A 26,616-nucleotide genomic window follows, 5' to 3' on the forward strand; every position below is an offset into this window, starting at 1 on the left:
AACATAATACTATACTTGAAACATTGCAGTGTGTAATGAGTGTTAACATAATATGATACTTGAAACACTGTAGTGAGTAATGAGTGCAAACATAACACTGTACTTGAAACACTGCAGTGAGTAATGAGTGCAACAGAAAACTGATCTTGAAACACTGTAGTGCAAAATGATTGTTAAAATAAAAAACCCAGATATTATATAAACATCACATGATTACTGCATCTTCTAGTCCACTTTCTTCTTTTGTCAAAAGTATTTACACATAAATAGATTGTGCCGCACTAATTTTGTCAGAGCCCCAGGTAGCCAAGTTGTCTAAGGCATGTGCCTGTATAGATCATCACTGACATCTAACCTGTCTGCATGCATTTGAGTTACAGGCCCAGAAAATATGGGTATGTGAGAAAGCTTGCCAGTAGTTCCAGTGAGTCAGTAGTTCTTCCCAGGGATTTTCCAGGTTCTTCCTCTACCAAATATACTGGCTGCCCTGTATAGTCAGTAATGTGCTGAAAAATGGCATTAAACTCATGACAACAACAACTAATTTTGCATACCCTAATTTTTGCAGGCCGTGATGACAAGTTTTGGGGAGGACACTATGGGGTCATGATTTCAGCATCCATTATCCGAGTTAAGAGGGAAGAGCTGCCAGCAGAAGGGGATGAGTTTGAAGATATCAAGCAGGATCAGGTAAACTATAAATAATGTATTTTGTTAATGTGTATAGACCCTAACTTGCCACAGCATTTAATGCTAGTATTCTAGGGTCTCCGCATGATAGTAGTGTGTTGAATTGGATTCTCAGGCTTGTTCACTTGACAGTTACAAGTAGTTTGTGATAGGCTAGTGATAGGACAGAGTTTTTGCAAACTCTGTGCCCCTTGGACAGAAAGTTGTTACAATTGGCATTCCAGCGACATCATGATATGTCCCACCAAAGCATGATTTTGTAGTCCAAAAGTCTGGGACAAGTCCTATAAACTATAATTCAAGCAGTTGAAGAAGACAATATATGCATATAACAAGTGGTTTAGGAGTTGAGGACTATGTTTTCAAAAGCTACATGTCTGTTGGACAAGTACTTTCAAAATATAAAAACAAAACCCTGTTTGGAAAGAAGAAACAGTGTAGACCCTAATCTGCAGCACATGATGTTGTAACAGATCTGACTCTCTGACATGTTGTGACTGATCTGAGACTAACTGATCTGAGACTGATAGATCAGAAATTGGGAAATGCTATGCAGATCAAGGATTGTGACATGTTATGATGTTATGACAGATCTAGAACTTTGACATGTTATGATGGATTTAGAACTGACATGCTATAAAAGATTTGGAATGGTTATGTGCTGCAACAGATCTTTGATATATGACAGGTCTTGGACTGTAACATGCTATGACAGGTCTGGGTCTGTAACATATTGTGGCAGATCTGGGTCAGTGACATGTGATAATAGACAGCACTGTGACTTGCTACTTCAGATTGATGACTGACATGATATGACATATTTGTGACTGGCATTTTATGGCAGAATTGGGTCTCTGATGCCATTATAGATCTGGGATTGTGACATGTTATTATGTATTTGTTACTGTGACATGATGTGACAGATCTAGGACTGGGACTTGGTATGCATAGTAAATGCCATAGATATATTTATTTTATTGTATATTTTAACAAACTCATGCCTGTGTTGCAGTGAAATGTTATATTTTGTGCACAACACCTGCACAGTGAAAAAGGGTCACAGTGACTTGTTTTATATACTTTTCTGACATTGATGGCAATGTAAAGCTTCGTCTGTTAGTATATATCTACGAAAATATTTACTTTGCTGCCAGGAAACTTGATTTCATAAAGTACATGCAGCCTGAAGAATATTTATGCATTTTTGTAAGAAATCAGGTCTCTGTGATCAGTTGATCTGGGTCAATGCAGTTTATTAGGAGTAATCAGTAGAATAAACATCATTGACCCTGATCTGCAGGTGCATTATGCAATGGCAGATCAGAATCTTTGTTGTTTGCAGTTTGACCTGACTTACAAGTGAATATATGCAGTATGCATCTGCAAGTTTTGCTGTCTTGTGACAGAACTATGAATTCGTTTTTGATAGGTTTCAATTTCTGTATCCTGGTGAAAAGTGCTATTTTATTGGGTACTTAGATATATGAATCGGGAAAGGGGTCATAGAAGGGATATAGATCAATGAATTGGGGAAGGGGTCATAGAAGGGATGTAGATCATTGAATTGGGGAAGGGGTCATAGAAGGGATGTAGATCAAGGAATTGGGGAAGGGGTCATAGACGTGGTTGTAGATCTATAAATTGGAGAAGAGGTTAAAGAAGTGGTCATAGATGTATGAATTGGGGAAGGGATCATAGAAGTTGTATTGTTTCCACAGAAGGATAATTTTTGAGTTGGTACACTACAAAAAATAGTGAGTTCACTATAAATTTAATTTCTTTTTCTAGGTTGCGTACACAGCCATCAAGGTGGCAAATGATGTCTTGTCAGAGAACCAGACACTTCTTAAGGTGGTTTTGGAGGAATCCAGTATGTTTGTCTTTAATGTTATTACTTCACATGATAATTCTGCATAGATTGCATTAGGAATCCAGTATGTTTGTCTTTAATGTTATTACTTCACATGATAATTCTGCATAGATTGCATTAGGAATCCAGTATGTTTGTGTTTAATGTTATTACTTCACATGATAATTCTGCATAGATTGCATTAGGGTGACTTGCAGACTGAATAACTTTGTGGATGTTCAAATTTTCAGTATTAAAAAGTCCAGAAATTTGAGTACCATATTAATAATTAATGCCAAATGTTAGAGCTTGTAAGTATTGATCTAGGTGGTTAATACATTTTTAAGTATTAGGTGGATGAGGAAAATGTAGATGAGGACAGTTTTGAACCATCTTCAGGTGGACTGTTTGAATATGCTAACATTAGATGGGGATTGGTTTAGAGCACCTTCAGATCGACTGATTAAACTTGCCAAAAGTGGATGGGAATAGGTTTTCACCACCTTCAGGTGGACTATTTGAGTATGTTCAGAGTAGATCAGGATGGGAATGGAACACCTGGTGAACTATTTAAACATGTTAAAAATAGAATGAAGAAGGTTTGGAGCACCTTCAGGTGGACTGTTTGAACATACTAAAAGTTAATGGGGGTGGGTTTGGAGCAAATTCAGATGGACTGTTCAAACATGCTAAAAGTTGATGGGGTTAAGTTTTGAGCATCTTGAAGTAGACTGTTCAGACATGCTAAAGTTGATGGGGTTGAGTTTTGAACATCTTGACGTAGACTGTTCAGACATGCTAAAAGTTGATGGGGTTGAGTTTTGAGCACCTTCATGTGGACTGTTTGAACATGCCAATGGTAGGTGAGGATGGGTTTGGGTCAGCTTCATGTGGACCGTTTGAACATGTTAAAAGTAGACAAGGAAGCTATTTTGAAATTCAGTCTATTTATCTGTATAGTTGTTGACTTATTAACATTAATTTTTCCAAACTCATCAGTTCAGTGTCATAAAAAATAAATTTTATTTATTAAATATTTTTTATTCAAAAGATGTTCCCCTGGATACCCAGTTTGAAAAACAAACTGCAGTTTCATCTGCCAGGAGACAGACAAAGATGAAAAGGAAACATGAGATTCGAGTTTTTGTCTCCAGTACCTTCAGGGATTTCACCAGAGAAAGAGAGAAGATTATCAAGAAAACATTTAGAGAGGTATTGTCAGGAAAATTTCCTGTTGTATAAGATTCATTTTGAACTTTGAAAATGACTTGATTTTTATGTACTTGTACAGACAAATCACATTAGTCTAATTTGTGTTTATTCACCTATTGCTTTTATATTACTTAATGGAACAGTTTATTTCAGGCAATGTTTTACTCAACATTTGGGTTTACTCAACTCTTTATGAGAGCCAGGTTAATGAGACCAAACTGTTTATCTGTTATTATGACAATTTGGTGATAGCAGAATGAAGCATATTGTTACAATACAGTACAGTCATACCTCTATATTTTCATGATAGCACAAAACCTATTAAGGGGCCCTGAGTGGCCAAGTGGTCTAATGCACTCTCCATTACGGATCACTGCCATCTCACCTCTTTCTGCTTGGGTTTGAGTCTCGGATTCAGCCAATGTGGGTATGTGAGAAAGCTTGCCAGTAGCTTCTCGTGGGTCGGTGGTTCTTTCCGGGGTTTTCCCGGGTTCTTCCTCCACCATTAATACTGGCTGCTATGTATTGCCGATTGTGTGCTGAAAAATGGTGTTAAACCCTACTACAACAACAAAACCTATTAAAGTACAGTCCAGTCATATCTCTGTATTAGCAAGACAACACAAAACCTATTAAAGTACAGTCCAGTCATATATCTGTATTTGCATAATAACACAAAACTTATTAAAGCACAGTCCAATCGTATCTCTGTATTAGCATGACAACACAAAACCTATTAAAGTACAGTCCAGTCATATCTCTGTATTAGCATGACAACATTAAACCTATTAAAGTACAGTCCAGTCATATCTCTGTATTAGCATGACAACACAAAACCTATTAAAGTACAGTCCAGTCATATCTCTGTATTAGCATGACAACATTAAACCTATTAAAGTACAGTCCAGTCATATCTCTGTATTAGCATGATAACACAAAACCTATTAAAATACCGTCCAGTCATACCTCTGTATTAGCATAATAGTACAGAACTTATGAAAGTCAGAACCTTGAAATTTACATACTTTATTATAATCATAAGTAATTGACTTTATTTATATTTTCAGGCCATTATGGAATTATTTAAGTTTGTAATTTTACACATTTGTGAACTTTTTTGGACAAACATTTTGACATAATCATTGTTAGTACACTGAAGGAAAAAGTACTTGATGCAGACAAATGAATTTGTTTTGGCTTGTTTGTATGATATGAAGATGAGCTGATCAGATCTTCAGCCCATTACAGCAATTATTCCATTTTTTTGACAAAACTTTTGCACTTAGACATGTATTTGACAAGAAACATTCTTAGTATGATTTAGTAACAACAACATGAGTTTGAAAATTAAAATTTAACATTCATGTGTTTATGCATACATAGATGACATAATTATGCCATTATACCAAATTTACAAGTCTTTCAGTTTTTTCTTTTGTGAAACTAATGCTTTTTGGTCTGCATAGAAGGGCATATGTTTTCCAAGCACAGATCTGGTTTTAAGTAAAATAAATATATATATTTCTTATTCCAGATTTATAGGTAATAACATTTTTACTTTCGGTTATTGTGAGTGAGTTCAGCAGGGTGAACATGCTAGGCCTATATATTTTTCGTGAGACTATGGTATTTAAATAGTATAACATTAATTTATCTATCACATCTTCCTTTCATTAAATAATAAATTGTATATTAATTACTTTCCACAATATAAAAACATATTCTTGAAGAAATATCACATCTTAATTGTCTTTATCAATAAATCGTATATATATATGGTACAAAATTACCTGGTTTAACACCTTGATCATACATAACTATATGTTATGAAATTACCTGATTTAACACCTTGATCACACATAACTACTTGGTATAAAATTACCTGATTTCACACCTTGATCATACATAACTACATGTTATGAAATTACCTGATTTCACACCTTGATCACACATAACTACTTGGTATGAAATTACCTGATTTGACACCTTGATCATACATAACTACATGTTATGAAATTACCTGATTTAACACCTTGATCATACATAACTATATGTTATGAAATTACCTGATTTCACACCTTGATCATACATAACTGCTTGGTATGAAATTACCTGATTTGACACCTTGATCACACATAACTACATGTTATGAAATTACCTGATTTGACACCTTGATCATGCATAACTACTTGGTATGAAATTACCTGATTTAACACCTTGATCATACATAACTACATGTTATGAAATTACCTGATTTCACACCTTGATCATACATAACTACTTGGTATGACATTACCTGATTTGACACCTTGATCATACATAACTACATGTTATGAAATTACCTGATTTTACACCTTGATCATACATAACTACTTGGTATGAAATTACCTGATTTGACACCTTGATCACACATAACTATATGTTATGAAATTACCTGATTTGACACCTTGATCATACATAACTATATGTTATGAAATTACCTGATTTCACACCTTGATCATACACAACTACTTGGTATGAAATTACCTGATTTGACACCTTTATCATACATAACTACATGTGATGAATTTACCTGATTTGACACTTTGATCATACATAACTATATGTTATGAAATTACCTGATTTGACACCTTGATCATACATAACTACTTGGTATGAAATTACCGGATTGAACACCTTGATCATACATAACTACATGTTATGAAATTACCTGATTTGACACCTTGATCATACATAACTACATGTTATGAAATTACCTGATTTAACACCTTGATCATACATAACTATATGTTATGAAATTACCTGATTTGACACCTTGATCAGACATAACTACATGTTATGAAATTACCTGCCTTAACACCTTGATCATACATAACTACCTGGTATGAAATTACCTGATTTAACACCTTGATCAAACATAACTACATGATATGAAATTACATGATTTTACACCTTGATCATACATAACTATATGGTATGAAATTACCTGATTTAACACCTTGATCACACATAACTACTTGGTATGAAATTACCTGATTTAACACCTTGATCAAACATAACTACATGGTATGAAATTACCTGATTTAACACCTTGATCACACATAACTACTTGGTATGAAATTACCTGATTTAACACCTTGATCATACATATCTACATGGTATGAAATTACCTGATTTGACACCTTGATCGTACATAACTACCTGATATGAAATTACCTGATTTGACACCTTGATCACACATAACTACTTGGTATGAAATTACCTGATTTAACACCTTGATCATACATAACTACATGTTATGAAATTACCTGATTTGACACCTTGATCATACATAACTACTTGGTATGAAATGACCTGATTTGACACCTTGATCGTACATAACTACCTGATATGAAATTACCTTATTTTACACCTTGATCATACATATCTACATGGTATGAAATTACCTGATTTGACACCTTGATCATACATATCTACATGGTATGAAATTACCTGATTTTACATCTTGATCATACATAATTACCTGGTATGAAATTACCTGATTTGACACTTGATCATACATAACTACTTGGTATGAAATTACCTGATTTAACTCCTTGATCATACATAACTACATGGTATGAAATTACCTGATTTGACACCTTGATCACACATAACTATATGTTATGAAATTACCTGATTTGACACCTTGATCATACATAACTATATGTTATGAAATTACCTGATTTCACACCTTGATCATACACAACTACTTGGTATGAAATTACCTGATTTGACACCTTGATCATACATAACTACATGTGATGAATTTACCTGATTTGACTCCTTGATCATACATAACTATATGTTATGAAATTACCTGATTTGACACCTTGATCATACATAACTACTTGGTATGAAATTACCGGATTGAACACCTTGATCATACATAACTACATGTTATGAAATTACCTGATTTGACACCTTGATCATACATAATTACCTGGTATGAAATTACCTGATTTAACACCTTGATCATACATAACTATATGTTATGAAATTACCTGATTTGACACCTTGATCATACATAACTACATGTTATGAAATTACCTGCCTTAACACCTTGATCATACATAGCTACCTGGTATGAAATTACCTGATTTAACACCTTGATCACACATAACTATATGGTATGAAATTACCTGATTTGACACCTTGATCACACATAACTACTTGATATAAAATTACCTGATTTGACACCTTGATCATACATATCTACATGTTATGAAATTACCTGGTTTAACACCTTGATCATACATAACTAAATGTTATGAAATTACCTGATTTGACACCTTGATCACACATAACTACTTGGTATGAAATTACCTGATTTGACACCTTGATCATACATAACTACTTGGTATGAAATTACCTGATTTAACAACTTGATCAAACATAACTACATGGTATGAAATTACCTGACTTAACACCTTTATCATACATAACTATATGTTATGAAATTACCTGATTTAACACCTTGATCACACATAACTACTTGGTATGAAATTACCTGATTTAACACCTTGATCAAACATAACTACATGGTATGAAATTACCTGATTTAACACCTTGATCACACATAACTACTTGGTATGAAATTACCTGATTTAACACCTTGATCATACATAACTACTTGGTATGAAATTACCTGATTTGACACCTTGATCATACATATTTACCTGGTATGAAATTACCTGATTTGACACCTTGATCATACATAACTACCTGATATGAAATTACCTGATTTGACACCTTGATCACACATAACTACTTGGTATGAAATTACCTGATTTAACACCTTGATCATACATATCTACATGGTATGAAATTACCTGATTTGACACCTTGATCACACATAACTACCTGGTATGAAATGACCAGATTTGACACCTTGATCGTACATAACTACCTGATATGAAATTACCTTATTTTACACCTTTATCATACATATCTACCTGGTATGAAATTACCTGATTTGACACCTTGATCATACATAACTACCTGATATGAAATTACCTGATTTGACACCTTGATCACACATAACTACTTGGTATGAAATTACCTGATTTAACACCTTGATCATACATAACTACATGTTATGAAATTACCTGATTTGACACCTTGATCATACATAACTACTTGGTATGAAATGACCTCATTTGACACCTTGATCGTACATAACTACCTGATATAAAATTACCTTATTTTACACCTTGATCATACATATCTACATGGTATGAAATTACCTGATTTGACACCTTGATCATACATATCTACATGGTATGAAATTACCTGATTTTACACCTTGATCATACATAATTACATGGTATGAAATTACCTGATTTGACACTTGATCATACATAACTACAGGGTATGAAATTACCTGATGTGACAATTGATCATACATATTTACATGGTATGAAATTACCTGATTTGACATCTTGATCATACATAGCTACCTGGTATGAAATTACCAGATTTTACACCTTGACCATGCATAACTACCTGGTATGAAATTACCTGATTTGACACTTAATCATCCATAACTACAGGATATGAAATTACCTGATTTGACACTTGATCATACATATTTACATGGTTTAAAATTACCTGATTTGACACCTTGATCATACATAACTACCTGGTATGAAATTACCTGATTTGACACCTTGATCATACATCAGTATATGACTTGATTTGACATATTGATCATTTATATCCATCATGGGCCTTACAACACTCAGTGAGAAAACTATAGAGCAAGTTCCTAACAATGCCCATGAACTGTTTGGCTGTGTCCAATATGTGGAAACTATAGTCATGTCATACTTTGCATTTGCATAGATGTCACATGAGGGTTATATTATTTTGTGATTTCCTGAGTAAAAAGTAAAAACAAATTCCATTCAAAATTAAGAATATGAAATTAAATATGTATGCAGCTGTATAACAATGTCTCTCAGATCACCATATTTTATTTCGACAAAATGTTGCCTTTCAGTAATCTATTTGGTATTTCACTAAATTCATTGATGCAATTGGAATGAATTTTCCCCACTTTAATATAGGATTAAAATGAAGGTTTGCTAGCTTTGATCTCTTTCTCTTCTTTTTTTTGCAGTTGACTTGCTGCTTTTAAAGTAGTCATAAGATGTTTTTCAATATTTCTCCAAATCAGGTCAACTAATTTGATCTAATATTTTTAAATGGGTGTGTCAGTTCTTTTGTAGGGGCTGTGCTTTGCAAATTCATTGAACAAAGGCTCTGTGAGAGTAATACTTCACTCACTTATTTCTTTGGTGTTATCATTAAGATTATTTTACACAGCTGAATCAAAGAACTTACATTACTCGTCAGTGCAGTGTTTTATGTACAATGAGGATTTGATGGTTACATGAGTGACATCTGACCCAGTTTGATGTATTTTTTCAACAGATGAATCAGATATGTGCTGACCATGGAGTATTCTTTACATATGTGGACCTAAGATGGGGCATCACGAAAGAGCAGACAAATGATGGAAAAACCATTGCAATATGTCTGCAGGAGGTAAAACTTTTCATTGCATCCTTTTTCAGAGAAAAATACAATACATGAAGAAACATAACACTCCTGATATTGTCTGGTCTTGGTGACATTTATTCAGTGTTGATGTTTTGTGCAGCCATATAACTTAATCACTACTGCCAGGAATATGATGAAACCCGTTAAACTGTATCTTAAGAATGTGCATATTTGTCTTAAAAACCTCTAGGTCGCAATATGTTAACCAATGAGATATCCACACTGTAACCACATATGCTTTCTTGACATGAAAAGGCCATGTTAATTTTGCAACCAGTACTGGCCCTCTAGATTTCTCCTTAATTCCTGGCAACTGGTTTCTGAGTCATAGATTGGAGATCAAGTGACCTGATGGTAAGGTCGTATGTTGCCCATCATTTGTCCTTTATAATTTGGTTCTGAACACTCAAGAGGCTTCATTTCTAGTTAATTTTTTTAGCAGTCTTGCTATGTCATTTTATCTCATAAAAATCTCAGACAAATTTAGTTATGAACAACTGTACTATTAATGGGGTGATCTTGCATCTGATTAACAAAGCTTGTTATAGATATAGTGGCAATATATATGCTTGATTTTGATTTGACTTGGTATGTAAGCTTATGTCATCAAGCTCTTGGATGACTTTGATTATGAATCACACATATTAATGTAGGGATCTGTCATCTGATTAGATGAACTTGTTACTATGATGGAGGCTGCATTTTGTAAGAAAAGTGAGCAGATATAAAAAAGATCTTGGTTGAGTTTTATAGATGCATAGTACCCTTGCATATTAATGTGGCACCTGCATCTGGTTGACTGAGCTAGTTAAAACTATTTCTGATTTGGATCATATTTTGATTCAAGTTTGTACATAAGCTCAAATTATCAAGAGCTGTGTCTGTTTTCATTATTAATGAGAATTGTGCAGTTTGACTTCAGCTTGTTTGAGCTTGTTACCTCTCTAGAGATTATTTCTGAACAGATTGGGATCAGACTTGGTTATATGTCCTCATTATCTTTGATAAATCTGGTTATGAATACTGTCCATATTAATGAGGTATTTTGTCATCCAACAGGGTGAACCTATCATCATCATGATCCTGGATTAGTCTGATTAGAAAGCAATATCTGCACAGATTAATTACTTTACATGTGGGCCAGCAGAGTGGTATAGACTAGGGCCCACTGGGCATCTTGTTATCAGCATAAATTGTTTGTTATGGTGTGACATAACACTTAGTAACATGACATCATTTGATAACAAATTTCTGCAGTAATTCATGTTCATTAGATCTGAAATTTATGACATTTTTTGAAGAATACTTTGCAAAATTCATCTTTGTTCGTGAATTTGATACCATGTGAATTTACTATCTCAGCTTATTGCTTGTCTTTTTTTCAATGAAAAAACTTTTTAAATAAATACTTTCATTGAGTAATCAATCATCTTTCAAAAGTGTTCAGCAAAATTTTAAAAATATGGAAGTAATTTTAATTGAAAAGGTCTTATATAAGTTGTGGTGTTGGAGGAAAATTCCATGCCAAATGTATTCCAAGTTGAGTTTTTTGTTCCAGTACTATAATATATGTCAACATATCCTATTGAGAACAGATTGACCGCTGTCGACCCTACTTCATCTGTCTGTTGGGTGAGAGATTTGGGTGGTGTCAGACAAGAGAGAAGCCTGACGAGCTGCTAAACAACAGCTACAACTATGCTTTGGATAATTTCCCCCCTCTCAGCTGGATTGATCACAACAGATATGATACAAGTGTGACACAGGTAATAATTAAAATGGAAGTAACATTGTTTCTTTGGGTTATATCAGATGCTGATGTTCCAGTTGAAAATATCTTAGTCTCTTTAAGCATGTGGTTATATTTTCAAATATTGGACTTTGTGTTTTAAGGATTTTATCGTATTGGGCTTTATCTTAGTTTTGTGGGTCTTTTGGGGGATAAATAAACTTACAACCAGGATTGTGCTGATTTGCCATCTCTCTCTCATACACACACACACACACACACAGAGATATGTGCACACACATACACACACATGTGCACACACACACACACACACACACACACACACACACACACATACACACTATCTCTCTTAACTTTGCATTTAGGTCACTGTGAAGTGGATTTGTGTTCCATAAACAGATTTCTTCATCAGATATGTTACCTGATCATAATACCTCGAGGAACTAGTACTAACTCACGAATCCAGCTCCCTCCTCCCAAGGTTAAAACATTATCTGCCCATCTAGGTGGCAGTTAGAGTGATCTCTCTATGATACAGGGTTTGGCATCAAATACCATGAATATTAAATACTACTTCTGCTTCTACAAAGAGACCTCATGATCCACATGCAAGCATTTTGGAAGTTTTATTCATTAAAGCAAGTTGGAGGAGTGTCATCTCCTAAGGGAAGCATACTCCATCTATGAATTTCCAACTTTTCTGTTCTTTCTTTCCTTGATGACAAAGTTTGTGGCATTTCAGTATCATCAGTTTACCATCCCCACACACACTGCAGAGTCCTTGATACATACCTGCATGGGTCATCAGTTTACCATCCCCACACACTTAGGTGCCCTTGATACATGCCTGCATGGGTCATCAGTTTACCATCCCCACACACTTAGGTGCCCTTGATACCTGCCTGCATGGGTCATCAGTTTACCATCCCCACACACTTAGGTGCCGTTGATACATACCTGCATGGGTCATCAGTTTACCATCCCCACACATTTAGGTGCCCTTGATACATACCTGCATGGGTCATTAGTGCAGCTCCTCACATTGTATTAGCTGTATTTAAATAGGACTGGTGTGTGATATTGCTGTATAATATCCACTATGGCCAGATACATACAGGTAAGTTTTCTTTATTAATCTATTCTTAACAGCCACTTTGAAATTATATACATGACACTCTACTGATTTTACCAGTATATGCCATCATTAGGCTTTTCCTACAGGTAACATTGTCTTACAATTGATGTTATAGCATCCACTTTGTAAGTATCAATAATCATGCTTCAGTGAATTTTTATTTGCTTTTATTGTGTGTACTATTGAAAATTCAGTTATATTTCTGTATAGGTTTTGCCATGGTTGGATAGTTACAGGTAAGTTTTCTATGCATAGTTTAGCTTTAGTATCCATTCCATGGTTACTATAAGTGATGTTTCTGTAATTTTACATGTATAGGCAGTCAATTGACCTTTTCTACAGGTAACATTTATTAGAATTTATATTTTAATATCCATCTTGTAAGTATTAATAATGATGCTCCAATACTCTAAAATGGTCACATGTACCTTTATATGGGTAATTGTCATTGAGTGTAGCTTAGCATATACAGTCTGAGGTTCATACAGCAGGACATGTTCCGCACAATACCTGTATGTATTGTCTGTTCTGTTTTGTCTTTTAGACCAGGGGCAAGACCAGGTTGACAACAGTTTTACATGTGTATCTAGTTATCAATCTCCAAATACATGTTAGACTTGCATATTATGGGCAGAACTCAATAGGCTGCAGTACTGGGGTACTAAAGGGGAAGGCACAAGGACATCATTATTTGCATGCTCTGGTTTGACACCATATCACTCGCCTAATGCCACCAGAGTTCTGTCCTCCCCCTCCCCCTATAACAACTGCCTGGTCTAATCTTCACATCCCCATTCACATGGTTTTCAGGAAATTCATGTGATTTGCCTACAAAGACGCTGTTTACCAGTTCAGGGCACTCTCTGTTGGACTCAGCATCAGTACATGGGATTTCACTTGATTGATTGACCAGGAAATGGCCAGCGTCTGGATCACCTCAAAATCAACTACCTGGACTACATTCTATAAAAACATCTGGTGAGTTTTATCATGGAAAAGACATAATATCCCAAGTTACTCTTCTTCCCAACCCTAGTTTCATTATCAGCAAGGACAAATCTGACCTGCATCTGCCATGGATGCAGGAGGTCATTGGTTCAAGCCCCAGCCAAGTCACACCAAAGACTTATAAAATGGTACTAGCAGCTGCCTCACTTGGCATTCAGCATTAAGAGGTTAGTGTTAGGATTGGCTGGCCTGTTGTCAGGATAATGTGACTTGGTCTAACATGATGCTATATGTATGCAGCATAATGCCCCAGTACTATACAACACTATAAACGGCAACACTGCAGACATCAAAGTGATACAACTGAAAAATTTAAAGCCACATTAAAAACCCAAATCATACACATACACAGATCATACCTCATCCCAACATTTTGTTCATCTAGATATGGAGTTCAGCACTCAGTAAACAGAATATGTGTCCCTCAAGAATGAACATTGAAAATTGTTTATACGGGACAATCTATCTGCCAGGAGAATTCTTTCACCTGCTGGATTTGTTCAATATGGCAGCAGACCTCTTAATCCTAGGTTGCCTGTTTATGCATCCATTACAAATGATTCTGTTGTCCAAATGGATGTAGAGACTTTGCCCAGTAGACCAGCTTCTCATGATATACACTAATATGAGGTTCCAACTTTGAAGATGGGGCAGCCTCACTTAGCTCACATTGGTATACCTCTTCAGTACAACCTCTGGAATGTGAGCACAGAGGACTGGGTGGCACACACATACTTACATCATTCTGGGACACCAGTGGAGTGTGGCCCACAGGATCATCATTTACATATCATCATTCTTAAGATAAAAGTCACTTTGAAAGTTTTTCATTGGTTGCAGGAGAACATATATGGGAATGAAGATTCCATTCTGCCTGACAATTCAACTGTTATGACTTAATATCTCAGATGGCAAGGTGGAACCATTTCCCCAGACAGTTGCATCCTTGTCTGAGATTTTTTAAAGTGGTATCTTCATTGACATAATGAATCCACTTCCAAGTTTGCCAGAGAATCAATAAATACAAATGGAATGGTCTTTTCATCCCTTGGTCATCACTCAAATATGTGCCTGGTGGGTCATCACTCAAATATGTGCCTGGTGGGATTGACCATTGGCAAACCTGTTTGTAACAAGGTGAAATGACAAACTGCAAACTTATATCTCACCAGTCCTGGATCCCACAAACTGGGCTCTCATTTCTCTTTCTATAGATTGGAACAGCCTGAATACATATGCTTATTCTCCAGCACCTCTGATTCCAAAGCAAGATAATTAAAGTTTTGTGTCCTGATTGCTCCACTCAGAGGGGAAAATCATGGATCAATGACACAATTTTGCAACAGAAATCTTCAGAAAAACAGATATAGTCCCTCATCTGTTCAAGCAACTATGATGGCAGGTGTTTCATCGTAACCCAGAGTTGCTCAACCTGCACATCTGGATCTTATTAAACAAGCTGTCAGGAACAAACAGTTCTTACAACTAGTAGTATAGAAATAACTCATGCAAGCTGGCCATCCACTTTAAAGGCTTACAAAGAAAAATGGAAGATCTCACAGGTGTGTGCCCAAGAACACATTATGCAGCTGCAGGCATCAATACCTCAAAAAGCAAACTTCCTACTATGGCTCTTTGATCAGAAACAGGTCACAAAGGGTACCAGTCCAAGATACTAAGCACCCTACATCATGATGGAAGACAAAACAAAGACCTATCAGACCCTTTGTCCAATTTAGAATACATAAATCCAAAGTTGTTGGCTCTTTGGTTATATTGGAACCTATCATAGCTACTAACCTTGGTGAAAAAGACACCATCTGAACTGCTCTCAAGAGCCTCATTGGTTCACCTCTCATAAAAGACCTGATTCCTCATGGCATTAGTGATGGCTGACAGAATCACTGAAATACATGCTCTCAGTTAACCCAAACTACATGCCATTCTGACAAGATGGGTCAGGATCACTCATGATACTCAGAGCTTTCATTGCTAAGAACAGGATCTCATTCATGGGGTATCAGACTTTTGTCATTGTTTCTAGTTAATCTAAACTCATCTACTACTTTAGTCTCAAAAGTGCAAATTTGATACAACCAAAATTCTTTCCAACAAAATCTGTTTTATCAAATATGTTTTTTTGTTCTCCAGGGAGTTAGTTTAAACAAGTTCATATTTTCCTATTCAAACAGAGTAACTTGTTTGATACTCCTCTTTCTAAAGCTAGGAGTGATTCTAAGTCAGCCTATTTCACCTCTCTCTACATTGGACGGAGAAACAGAGGTACTTAAGCAAATTTCTAATTTAGCTTCTGTAAAAATTGTACCACCTTTTATGATGAGTGAAAATCATGAGTGATAAAACATTCTGGCATTGTAATTTCAATTTCATTTGGTTATAGACCAGAAGAGTTCAATGTCCTATCATCTCTCCTCCAGTATTTGGCATCCATTTGCACAAGTTTATTATCAGTTCACCTACCAAACTCCTAAAAGGATTGCACCCAAATTTTACACGCAGACAAACTCATCCCAAGATTTTGATCATCCTAAACAAAAATGGCCACTACAACAGCCATTTTAAAAATATTGTTACTATGAAACACATGGTCATATCAACATGGATTTCTTTTATAAAAGACTTCTTATGGTGTCTATTTGGTCCAAAATGAAAATGGTACTGATATGACCTCCAATACCATGACAGTTATCTTGAGAATCTTGACATATCTACTCATCCTTGATGGATGGTCATATCACCATGGCATTTTCACCAAAAGACTTCTTATGATGTCTTATCTAAATGAAAATGTTGCTGATCTTATATCCAATATGGCTGCCAGATGATTTAGTGGATAGCAGCTAAAAAGAAGTGATTGACTTAGATTTCCAAAAATTCTTTTTGGTCAGTAGAGTGTCAATCCCTTTGAGGGACTCTTGTTACAGTACAGTGTACATGAGTAATTTTTACTTATCTTCACAAATAAATATTGCTTGATAAAGGTGTAAAAAGTGTGAAATAGATCCATATGACAGTATATCATTCTGGATGAATGAAAAATTTGGATAATCAGCACCTTGATCAATCAGGGTTAACTGTATTTGTTTTCTGTAAGGGGCCTAAACATGGTAACGCTCTTATCCATAGCTACACAGTCCTTACTCACAGCCAGCCTGGTCTGTATCTGCAGTCAGATATAAGTTGTGGAGAAAATGACGAAAATTACCATCTTGTAGATGTTTTACATCAAATTAGATATTTTTTAATTTTATCCCTTGAGGACTGATCAGAACATTGAACTTGTGATGTCAGTATGTGCAGTTACCTCAGGCTAATATAAAGGTGAATGTGTCAGCCATTGCCTCAGGCTATTATAAATGTGCATGATGTTAGCAATTACCTCAGGCTAATATAAAAGTGCATGATGTCAAATGTTACCTCAGGCTAATGTAAATGTGCATGATGTCAGCCATTACTGCAGGTTAATATAATTGATTATCATGTCAGCCATTACCTCAGGCTAATATAAATGTGCATAATGTTAGCCATTACCTCAGGCTAATATAAAAGTGCATGACATAGCCATTACATCAGGCTATTATAAATGTGCATGATGTCAGCCATTACCTCAGGCTAATATAAATGTGCATAATGTTAGCCATTACCTCAGGCTAATATAAAAGTGCATGACATCAGCCATTACATCAGGCTATTATAAATGTGCATGATGTCAGCCATTACCTCAGGCTATTATAAATGTGCATGATGTCAGCCATTACCTCAGGCTAATATAAATGTGCACTATGTTAGCCATTACCTCGGGTTAATAACTGTTCCAGTGGCCTAGAGGTTAGAGCATCCACCTCAGATGTGGGATTTTGCAGTTTCTAACCCCACCTGAGTCATCCCAAAGACTTATAAAAAAAGGTTACTAACAGCTTCCTTGCTAAGTGCTCAGTATAAAGAGGTTAGTGTTAGGACTGGTTGCCCTGGTGTCAGAATAATGTGACTGGGTAGGATATGATGCTACATGTCTCTGGCATGATGCCCCAGTGCTAGACATCACTGTAAACTGCCACACTGTAGATATCATATCAGGCTAATATAAAAGTGCATGGTGTCAGCCATTACCTCAGACTAATATAAATTTGCATAATGTCAGCCACAGCCTCATACTGATATAAAAGTGCATGGTGTCAGCCATTACCTCAGGTTATTATAATAGTGCATGATGTCAGCCATTACCTCAGGTTATTATAAATATGCATGATGTCAGCCATTACCATAGGGTAATTATAAAAGTGCATGATGTCAGCCATTACCTCAGGTTATTATAAAAGTGCATGATGTCAGCCATTACCTCAGGTTATTATAAAAGTGCATGATGTCAGCCATTACCTCAGGTTATTATAAAAGTGCATGATGTCAGCCATTACCTCAGTTTGATATAAAAATGCACCATCATTATTGCTCACATTACAGTATTGTGCTCCCAATTTTGTATTGCCTCATTTTCATGGCTGTGCATTAGTACATTATTCTGCAGCATACATGATAAACTGAATAAAGAATATTTCACTTTTCTTTCCATTCTCTTCTTCAGATTTATTCAGGGATCCCTCTTTACCCAAGAAGTCATATGATCTGCTCCCAAACATGGAATTTGTTAAGTTATATTGTACCTTTTCTGTTGCCCCAAAGCATTGTCACACCTTTTGCAATGTATATCATTTTCTGTAGTCCCATGGCAGTTTCACACCTTTTGTAATGTATATCGTTTTATGTAGCCCCAAGGAATTTTCACTCCTTTTGCAATGTATACTATTTCCTTTAGCCCCCAGGCAATTTCACACTTTTTGCAGTGTATATCATTTTCTTTAGCCCCAAGGCATTTTTGTCACCTTTTGCAATGTATGCCATTTTCTGTAGCCCCCAGGCAGTTTCACGCCTCTTGCAATGTATATCAGTTGCTGTAAGTTAAGGCAGTTTTACACCTTTTATAATGTATATCATTTTCTGTAGCCCAAAGGCAGTTTTACACCTTTTATAATGTATATCATTTTCTGTAGCCCAAAGGCAGTTTTACAACTGTTATAATGTATATCATTTTCTCTAGCGTGAAGGCAGTTTCACACCTTTTGAAATGTATATCATTTTTTGTAGCCCCAAAGTAGTTTCACGCCTTTTGCAACATATACAATTTTCTGTAGCCTCCGAGGCAATTTCAAACCTTTTGCAACATATACCATTTTCTGTAGCCCAGGCAGTTTCACACCTTTAGCAATGTATTTCATTTTCTGTAGTTCAAAGTCAGTTTCACACATTTTACAATATATGTCTTATGTATAAGGTGAAGGTCAAGACCGTTGGATGAGTTTGAGTCAAAATAATTATTTGTCAATTCTAAACATGAGTCATATACAAGAAACTCTGAATGATTGATATATCATACATACATACATACATACATACATACATACATACATACATACATATGTACGTATGTACGTACATATGTACACACACACACACACACACACACACACACACACACAAAACCTAAGATTATGACAATATTTATTATGAGGTGTGCAATTATAACAATAATAAGGAGGTTGATATTGTTGCAATATGATGATAAAACAAGAATATATAATTTGACACATAGTTGTAAAAAATTTTTACAACATTCTGCATTTTAATAGCAGGGACCCCCAGGAGGTCACGTGGTCTAAGGTGCTTGCCTTTACAGATAGCTCACACAGCTGACCTCTGTCCACCTGGGTTCAAGTCTCATATGACATGGGTATGTGAGAAAGCTTGCCAGTAGCTTCCCAAGATCTTTCCAGGTTCTTCTTCCACTAAATTTAGTTACTGCCATGTATAACCTGTTAAATGATGAAAAATGGCATTAAATCCATAAAACATTAACAGATAATGACCTTGTCAAAGTCAAACTGTGATCACATTGTGAGAGTGTTGGATAAAGAGGAATTTTTAAGTAAGAAATAATCTGACATGATTATTTGTTATATTTTACATGTGAAGTCAGATAAATTCAATACATTTTATTGTGTACATTTTATTTTATGTCAGGCTTATTTGAACATAAAGCTAAAAGCAATAAATCTGTATATTTTGTATTTCATTCTTAGCTGGAGGTGATGCATGGTGTGCTAAATGATATACAAAACAGGAAGGCTCAGCGCAGTTTCTTCTACATCAGGGAGCCCATTGATCCTGCCACTGTCACAAAGGAGGAATATGAAGTGAGTTTTTGTTTTACACCTGAATGGTGAGACTACATGATTAATTTTCTGGCAGCAATGGAGAACAATATTTTGGTGCCATGTTCAAATTTGTGAAAGTCATATATTTTATATATCAGTGTATTCAAGTTTGACAATATTTTTCTATGTTTAAAGATTGTACCCTGATCTTTCTCCTCACAGTTCATGCTCTTTCAGATTATATCACTACTTGAATGTTGTTTTGACCCATGGGTCTTCTTGGTCCATTCTCTCCACACATTGGTATACAATAACCTTGACTGGATCCTATCTTACTTTCCTAATCAATGAATGAAATCCAATCAAAAATAAAAGTAAGGGTACCAACCTATGTATGATGGTTTCGATGAACTTCAGTGGTAAAATGTTCATATGCTACCTTTTAACATCATTGAACTTGTGCGCTGTTACTGCAAGTAAAGAAATTTATGACTTCTGTCTAAAATTGCCATCTAAATTTACTGCTTTACAGATATCAAAGCCCACTGTTAGCTCCAGGTGGCATTTGACCACCAAAATTTCTAGATTGCGGCAGTGGTTTTACTCCATGATGTATTATTATGAGGTGTCTGTACCCTGATATGGTAAAGAACTGCTGTTTTACCCCTAGAATAATAATAATAATAATAATAACAACAACAACAACAATAATAATAATAATAATAATAATCATAATAATGACTTTATTTAAAGAGGGTAACATGATTAGCAAAGATGTTTAGTTAGCTTAACCATGTATATGTAAGATGTTGTATCCATCAGAGCATTGTCTTAGTTCATGTTATTTTCATTCCTGTGTTTGTAAGAGACAGATTTTAATCCATATAAGAAAGTCATCCATTGATCCATATACTATAAATTGATTGCTCTGAGATTATTTTGGTTACTAGCTCCTGTTTACACAGTATTCTTCTATTTGTCAACAAACACCACTCAGAGTATACCAAACTCACTTAAAATTTGTGTTCTTATTTAAAATAATTTTATACCCCCATGCGGTATATAGTAATCATTTTTATATGCCCATGGGGTATATAGTAATCCTTTTTATACACCCACTGTCTGTTCATCTGTCTTTCCTTCCATCCAGTACAATCTTGTTAGAGCAGCCAGTCCCACAGTTTTTTATGGGCTGCAAAGAAACTTGGTAAAAAATTATGGTCAAAACCTGAAGGTGCACTCATTGATTAATCACTTTGCCTGTATAAGTTTTATTAGAGTTATTGCCCTTTTTGTATTGTAGCATTACAAAGTCTCATTGGCACCACTAATACCAGATGCTGATTTATTGGCATAAAAGTTGGTAATTATGGTAGTCATCTGAAGATGCTCACATTGGCAATTTATGAAACTGCTTCCTCAGTTTCTGTTAGAGTTAAAGCCCTTTTGTCTTGTAGCTTCATGTATTGTATGACAGTTTCATTAGTGCAATTAATCCCTCAGTTTTCAATGGAAACTGGGTCAATATTATGGTGATGATCTGAAGATGTTCTTGTCAACATCACTTTTCTCCTGCACTCTTTGTTAGAGTTATTGCCCTTTTTGTACATTGTATGACACAATTTCATTATCAATTCCCACAGTTTCTGATGGATTACCATAAATGTTGATAAATATTATGGGCATGTCAACAAATTACTTGGCTCCTACATTGTTTGTTAGAGTTATTGTTCTTGATGAAGTCATAATCTTGTGAACACAACTTGTCTTCGTGTTTTTATGGATTTCTGTGAAGATGAACATATTGTCAGATCTTTGTACTTTTTGAATTTTTATATAAGTAATCGTCCATTTTTTTCTTTCAGCAGGATTCAGTGTATGACTAAATTTTGTGAATGCAACTACTCTTGCAGTTGTTATTGGATTGCTGGTGGGGGGGAATAACAACACATGATTATCATCAAAAGATACACATGTCAGCCAATTACTGTACTCAATATCTTTGCTACAGTCATGTCCTTCTTGTGATTATTGAATCATCTCCATCATGGTGCAGGGGTAAGGGCATGATAGAGGGTACTGTTACATGAGCAAATTGATTACCATTCCTTTAGCTATTCTTGATATTACTGTGTTAAATATATATACTAACTAAAAGTAATGGGAAGTAGCATTTTCTGGATTTTCACACTGAAAAACAGAAAAAGCAGATGAATTATTAATACAAATGAATTGTAAATGCAAATGAATTGTGAAGGCAGAGGAATTTTGAATGCAAATGAAACAGAGGATAGGCTACTTAATTAAATGAATAGCTATCAAATAATCATGTCTTTTTGTAAGTGAAAATCTAATGCATGCATGCATTTCTGGTGTTACAATATCAATATATAAATATATTTCCTTCAAAGAGGATGGCTGCAGAGTCTGCATATCACAAGGAGAAACAGATGGCTTTAATTACCACTGTCAGAATGCAGAAAGATCTTAACATCAGAGACTTCAAAACTCCTGAAGATGTGTGTCAACTCATAAAAAATGTAAGTTTAGAGGACTGGCCTGTACTATAATTTTTTAGTACAGTCAGTTCAACAACAAAAACAGAAATAATTACTTGGTTTGCACACCCACAAGAATTTCTATAAAGACCAGTGCATCTCCATTTCTCCCATTCTCCCATTAGAAACAAAAATGCAGATCCATTTTCATCTTCAGGTTCTGCTTCCAGATAAGATCCTTGCTTTTGATATGTTCTACAGAAATTAAAGTTAAGATTGTTCAAAGTAGAGAGTTGTCTTAATCTGTTGTCAGGGAAAATGTGGGTCATATTAACTACTCCTACCAGGGAATATAATTAGAGAATATAAAAGTGAATACACACTGTCTGAATTGTTAACATAATTAGAGAATGTAAAAGTGAATACACACTGTCTGAATTGTTAACATAATTAAAGGTTGTAGAAATGAATACACACTGTCCGAATTGTTAACATAATTAGAGGATGTAGAAGTGAATACACACTGTCTGAATTGTTAACATAATTAGAGAATGTAAAAATGAATACACACTGCCTGAATTGTTAACATAATTAGAGGATGTAGAAGTGAATACACACTGTCTGAATTGTTAACATAATTAAAGGGTGTTGAAGTGAATACACACTGTCTGAATTGTTAACATGATTAGAGGATGTAGAAGTGAATACACACTGTCTGAATTGTTAACATAATTAAAGGATGTAGAAGTGAATACACACTGTCTGAATTGTTAACATAATTAAAGGATTTAGAAGTGAATATACACTGGCTGAATTGTTAACATAATTAAAGGATATAGAAGTGAATATACAATGTCTGAATTGTTAACATAATTAAAGGATGTAGAAGTGAATACACACTGTCTGAATTGTTAACATAATTAAAGGATGTAGAAGTGAATATACAATGTCTGAATTGTTAACATAATTAAAGGATGTAGAAGTGAATACACAATGTCTGAATTGTTAACATAGTTAGAGAATGTATAAGTGAATACATACTGCTGGTATTGTTAACACAGAGAATGTAGAAGTGAATATACAATGTCTGAATTATTCAAAGTGATCCAGGATGGTACAGTGGCACGTAATGTATAGAAGTTCATGACTATCTATGATGAGAACTCCATGCTTTTAGGTGATTAAAATCATCTCTTTTGACAAAATAATGATGAAAATTTGTTTAGAAGATAGGTAAAAATCTGAGGAGAACCAAATATATATTTTGTTTGTCATTAATACATCTCAGATAACTGGAGTATTTAATCATGTAAGTGTTCAATGTCACAGAGCAAATTGTAAGAACAGAAACCATTAAAAGTTCAACATGGAAGACAGTCTGCTGTTTATTTATATCTATTCTGCCAGTCAGTGTCACAGAGCAAATTGTAAGAACAGAAACCATTAAAAGTTCAACATGGAAGACAGTCTACTGTTTATTTATATCTATTCTGCCAGTCAGTGTCACAGAGCAAATTGTAAGAACAGAAACCATTAAAAGTTCAACATGGAAGACAGTCTGCTGTTTATTTATATCTATTCTGCCAGTCAGTGTCACAGAGCAAATTGTAAGAACAGAAACCATTAAAAGTTCAACATGGAAGACAGTCTGCTGTTTATTTATATCTATTCTGCCAGTCAGTGTCACAGAGCAAATTGTAAGAACAGAAACCATTAAAAGTTCAACATGGAAGACAGTCTGCTGTTTATTTATATCTATTCTGCCAGTCAGTGTCACAGAGCAAATTGTAAGAACAGAAACCATTAAAAGTTCAACATGGAAGACAGTCTACTGTTTATTTATATCTATTCTGCCAGTCAGTGTCACAGAGCAAATTGTAAGAACAGAAACCATTAAAAGTTCAACATGGAAGACAGTCTGCTGTTTATTTATATCTATTCTGCCAGTCAGTGTCACAGAGCAAATTGTAAGAACAGAAACCATTAAAAGTTCAACATGGAAGACAGTCTGCTGTTTATTTATATCTATTCTGCCAGTCAGTGTCACAGAGCAAATTGTAAGAACAGAAACCATTAAAAGTTCAACATGGAAGACAGTCTACTGTTTATTTATATCTATTCTGCCAGTCAGTGTCACAGAGCAAATTGTAAGAACAGAAACCATTAAAAGTTCAACATGGAAGACAGTCTACTGTTTATTTATATCTATTCTGCCAGTCAGTGTCACAGAGCAAATTGTAAGAACAGAAACCATTAAAAGTTCAACATGGAAGACAGTCTGCTGTTTATTTATATCTATTCTGCCAGTCAGTGTCACAGAGCAAATTGTAAGAACAGAAACCATTAAAAGTTCAACATGGAAGACAGTCTGCTGTTTATTTATATCTATTCTGCCAGTCAGTGTCACAGAGCAAATTGTAAGAACAGAAACCATTAAAAGTTCAACATGGAAGACAGTCTGCTGTTTATTTATATCTATTCTGCCAGTCAGTGTCACAGAGCAAATTGTAAGAACAGAAACCATTAAAAGTTCAACATGGAAGACAGTCTGCTGTTTATTTATATCTATTCTGCCAGTCAGTGTCACAGAGCAAATTGTAAGAACAGAAACCATTAAAAGTTCAACATGGAAGACAGTCTACTGTTTATTTATATCTATTCTGCCAGTCAGTGTCACAGAGCAAATTGTAAGAACAGAAACCATTAAAAGTTCAACATGGAAGACAGTCTGCTGTTTATTTATATCTATTCTGCCAGTCAGTGTCACAGAGCAAATTGTAAGAACAGAAACCATTAAAAGTTCAACATGGAAGACAGTCTGCTGTTTATTTATATCTATTCTGCCAGTCAGTGTCACAGAGCAAATTGTAAGAACAGAAACCATTAAAAGTTCAACATGGAAGACAGTCTACTGTTTATTTATATCTATTCTGCCAGTCAGTGTCACAGAGCAAATTGTAAGAACAGAAACCATTAAAAGTTCAACATGGAAGACAGTCTACTGTTTATTTATATCTATTCTGCCAGTCAGTGTCACAGAGCAAATTGTAAGAACAGAAACCATTAAAAGTTCAACATGGAAGACAGTCTGCTGTTTATTTATATCTATTCTGCCAGTCAGTGTCACAGAGCAAATTGTAAGAACAGAAACCATTAAAAGTTCAACATGGAAGACAGTCTGCTGTTTATTTATATCTATTCTGCCAGTCAGTATCACAGAGCAAATTGTAAGAACAGAAACCATTAAAAGTTCAACATGGAAGACAGTCTGCTGTTTATTTATATCTATTCTGCCAGTCAGTGTCACAGAGCAAATTGTAAGAACAGAAACCATTAAAAGTTCAACATGGAAGACAGTCTACTGTTTATTTATATCTATTCTGCCAGTCAGTGTCACAGAGCAAATTGTAAGAACAGAAACCATTAAAAGTTCAACATGGAAGACAGTCTACTGTTTATTTATATCTATTCTGCCAGTCAGTGTCACAGAGCAAATTGTAAGAACAGAAACCATTAAAAGTTCAACATGGAAGACAGTCTACTGTTTATTTATATCTATTCTGCCAGTCAGTGTCACAGAGCAAATTGTAAGAACAGAAACCATTAAAAGTTCAACATGGAAGACAGTCTACTGTTTATTT

At 35.0% G+C, this 26,616-nt stretch overlaps 1 protein-coding gene across 1 annotated transcript in view; it reads left to right on the forward strand.

Annotated features, from left to right (window-relative positions):
• LOC149806502 (uncharacterized) overlaps positions 1-26,616 on the forward strand; it is a 145,113-nt gene that overhangs the window by 50,794 nt on the left and 67,703 nt on the right. The window contains exons 13-19 of the mRNA XM_089953913.1: positions 569-690; positions 2,479-2,560; positions 3,591-3,751; positions 10,226-10,339; positions 11,950-12,120; positions 20,403-20,516; positions 22,889-23,017. Coding sequence (XP_089810039.1) covers positions 569-690; positions 2,479-2,560; positions 3,591-3,751; positions 10,226-10,339; positions 11,950-12,120; positions 20,403-20,516; positions 22,889-23,017 — 893 coding nt within the window. The remainder of the gene's footprint in view (positions 1-568; positions 691-2,478; positions 2,561-3,590; positions 3,752-10,225; positions 10,340-11,949; positions 12,121-20,402; positions 20,517-22,888; positions 23,018-26,616) is intronic.

This window comes from Sinohyriopsis cumingii, chromosome 1, assembly GCF_028554795.1.
Source record: "Sinohyriopsis cumingii isolate HCF-2022 chromosome 1, ASM2855479v2, whole genome shotgun sequence".
NCBI lineage: Eukaryota > Metazoa > Mollusca > Bivalvia > Unionida > Unionidae > Sinohyriopsis > Sinohyriopsis cumingii.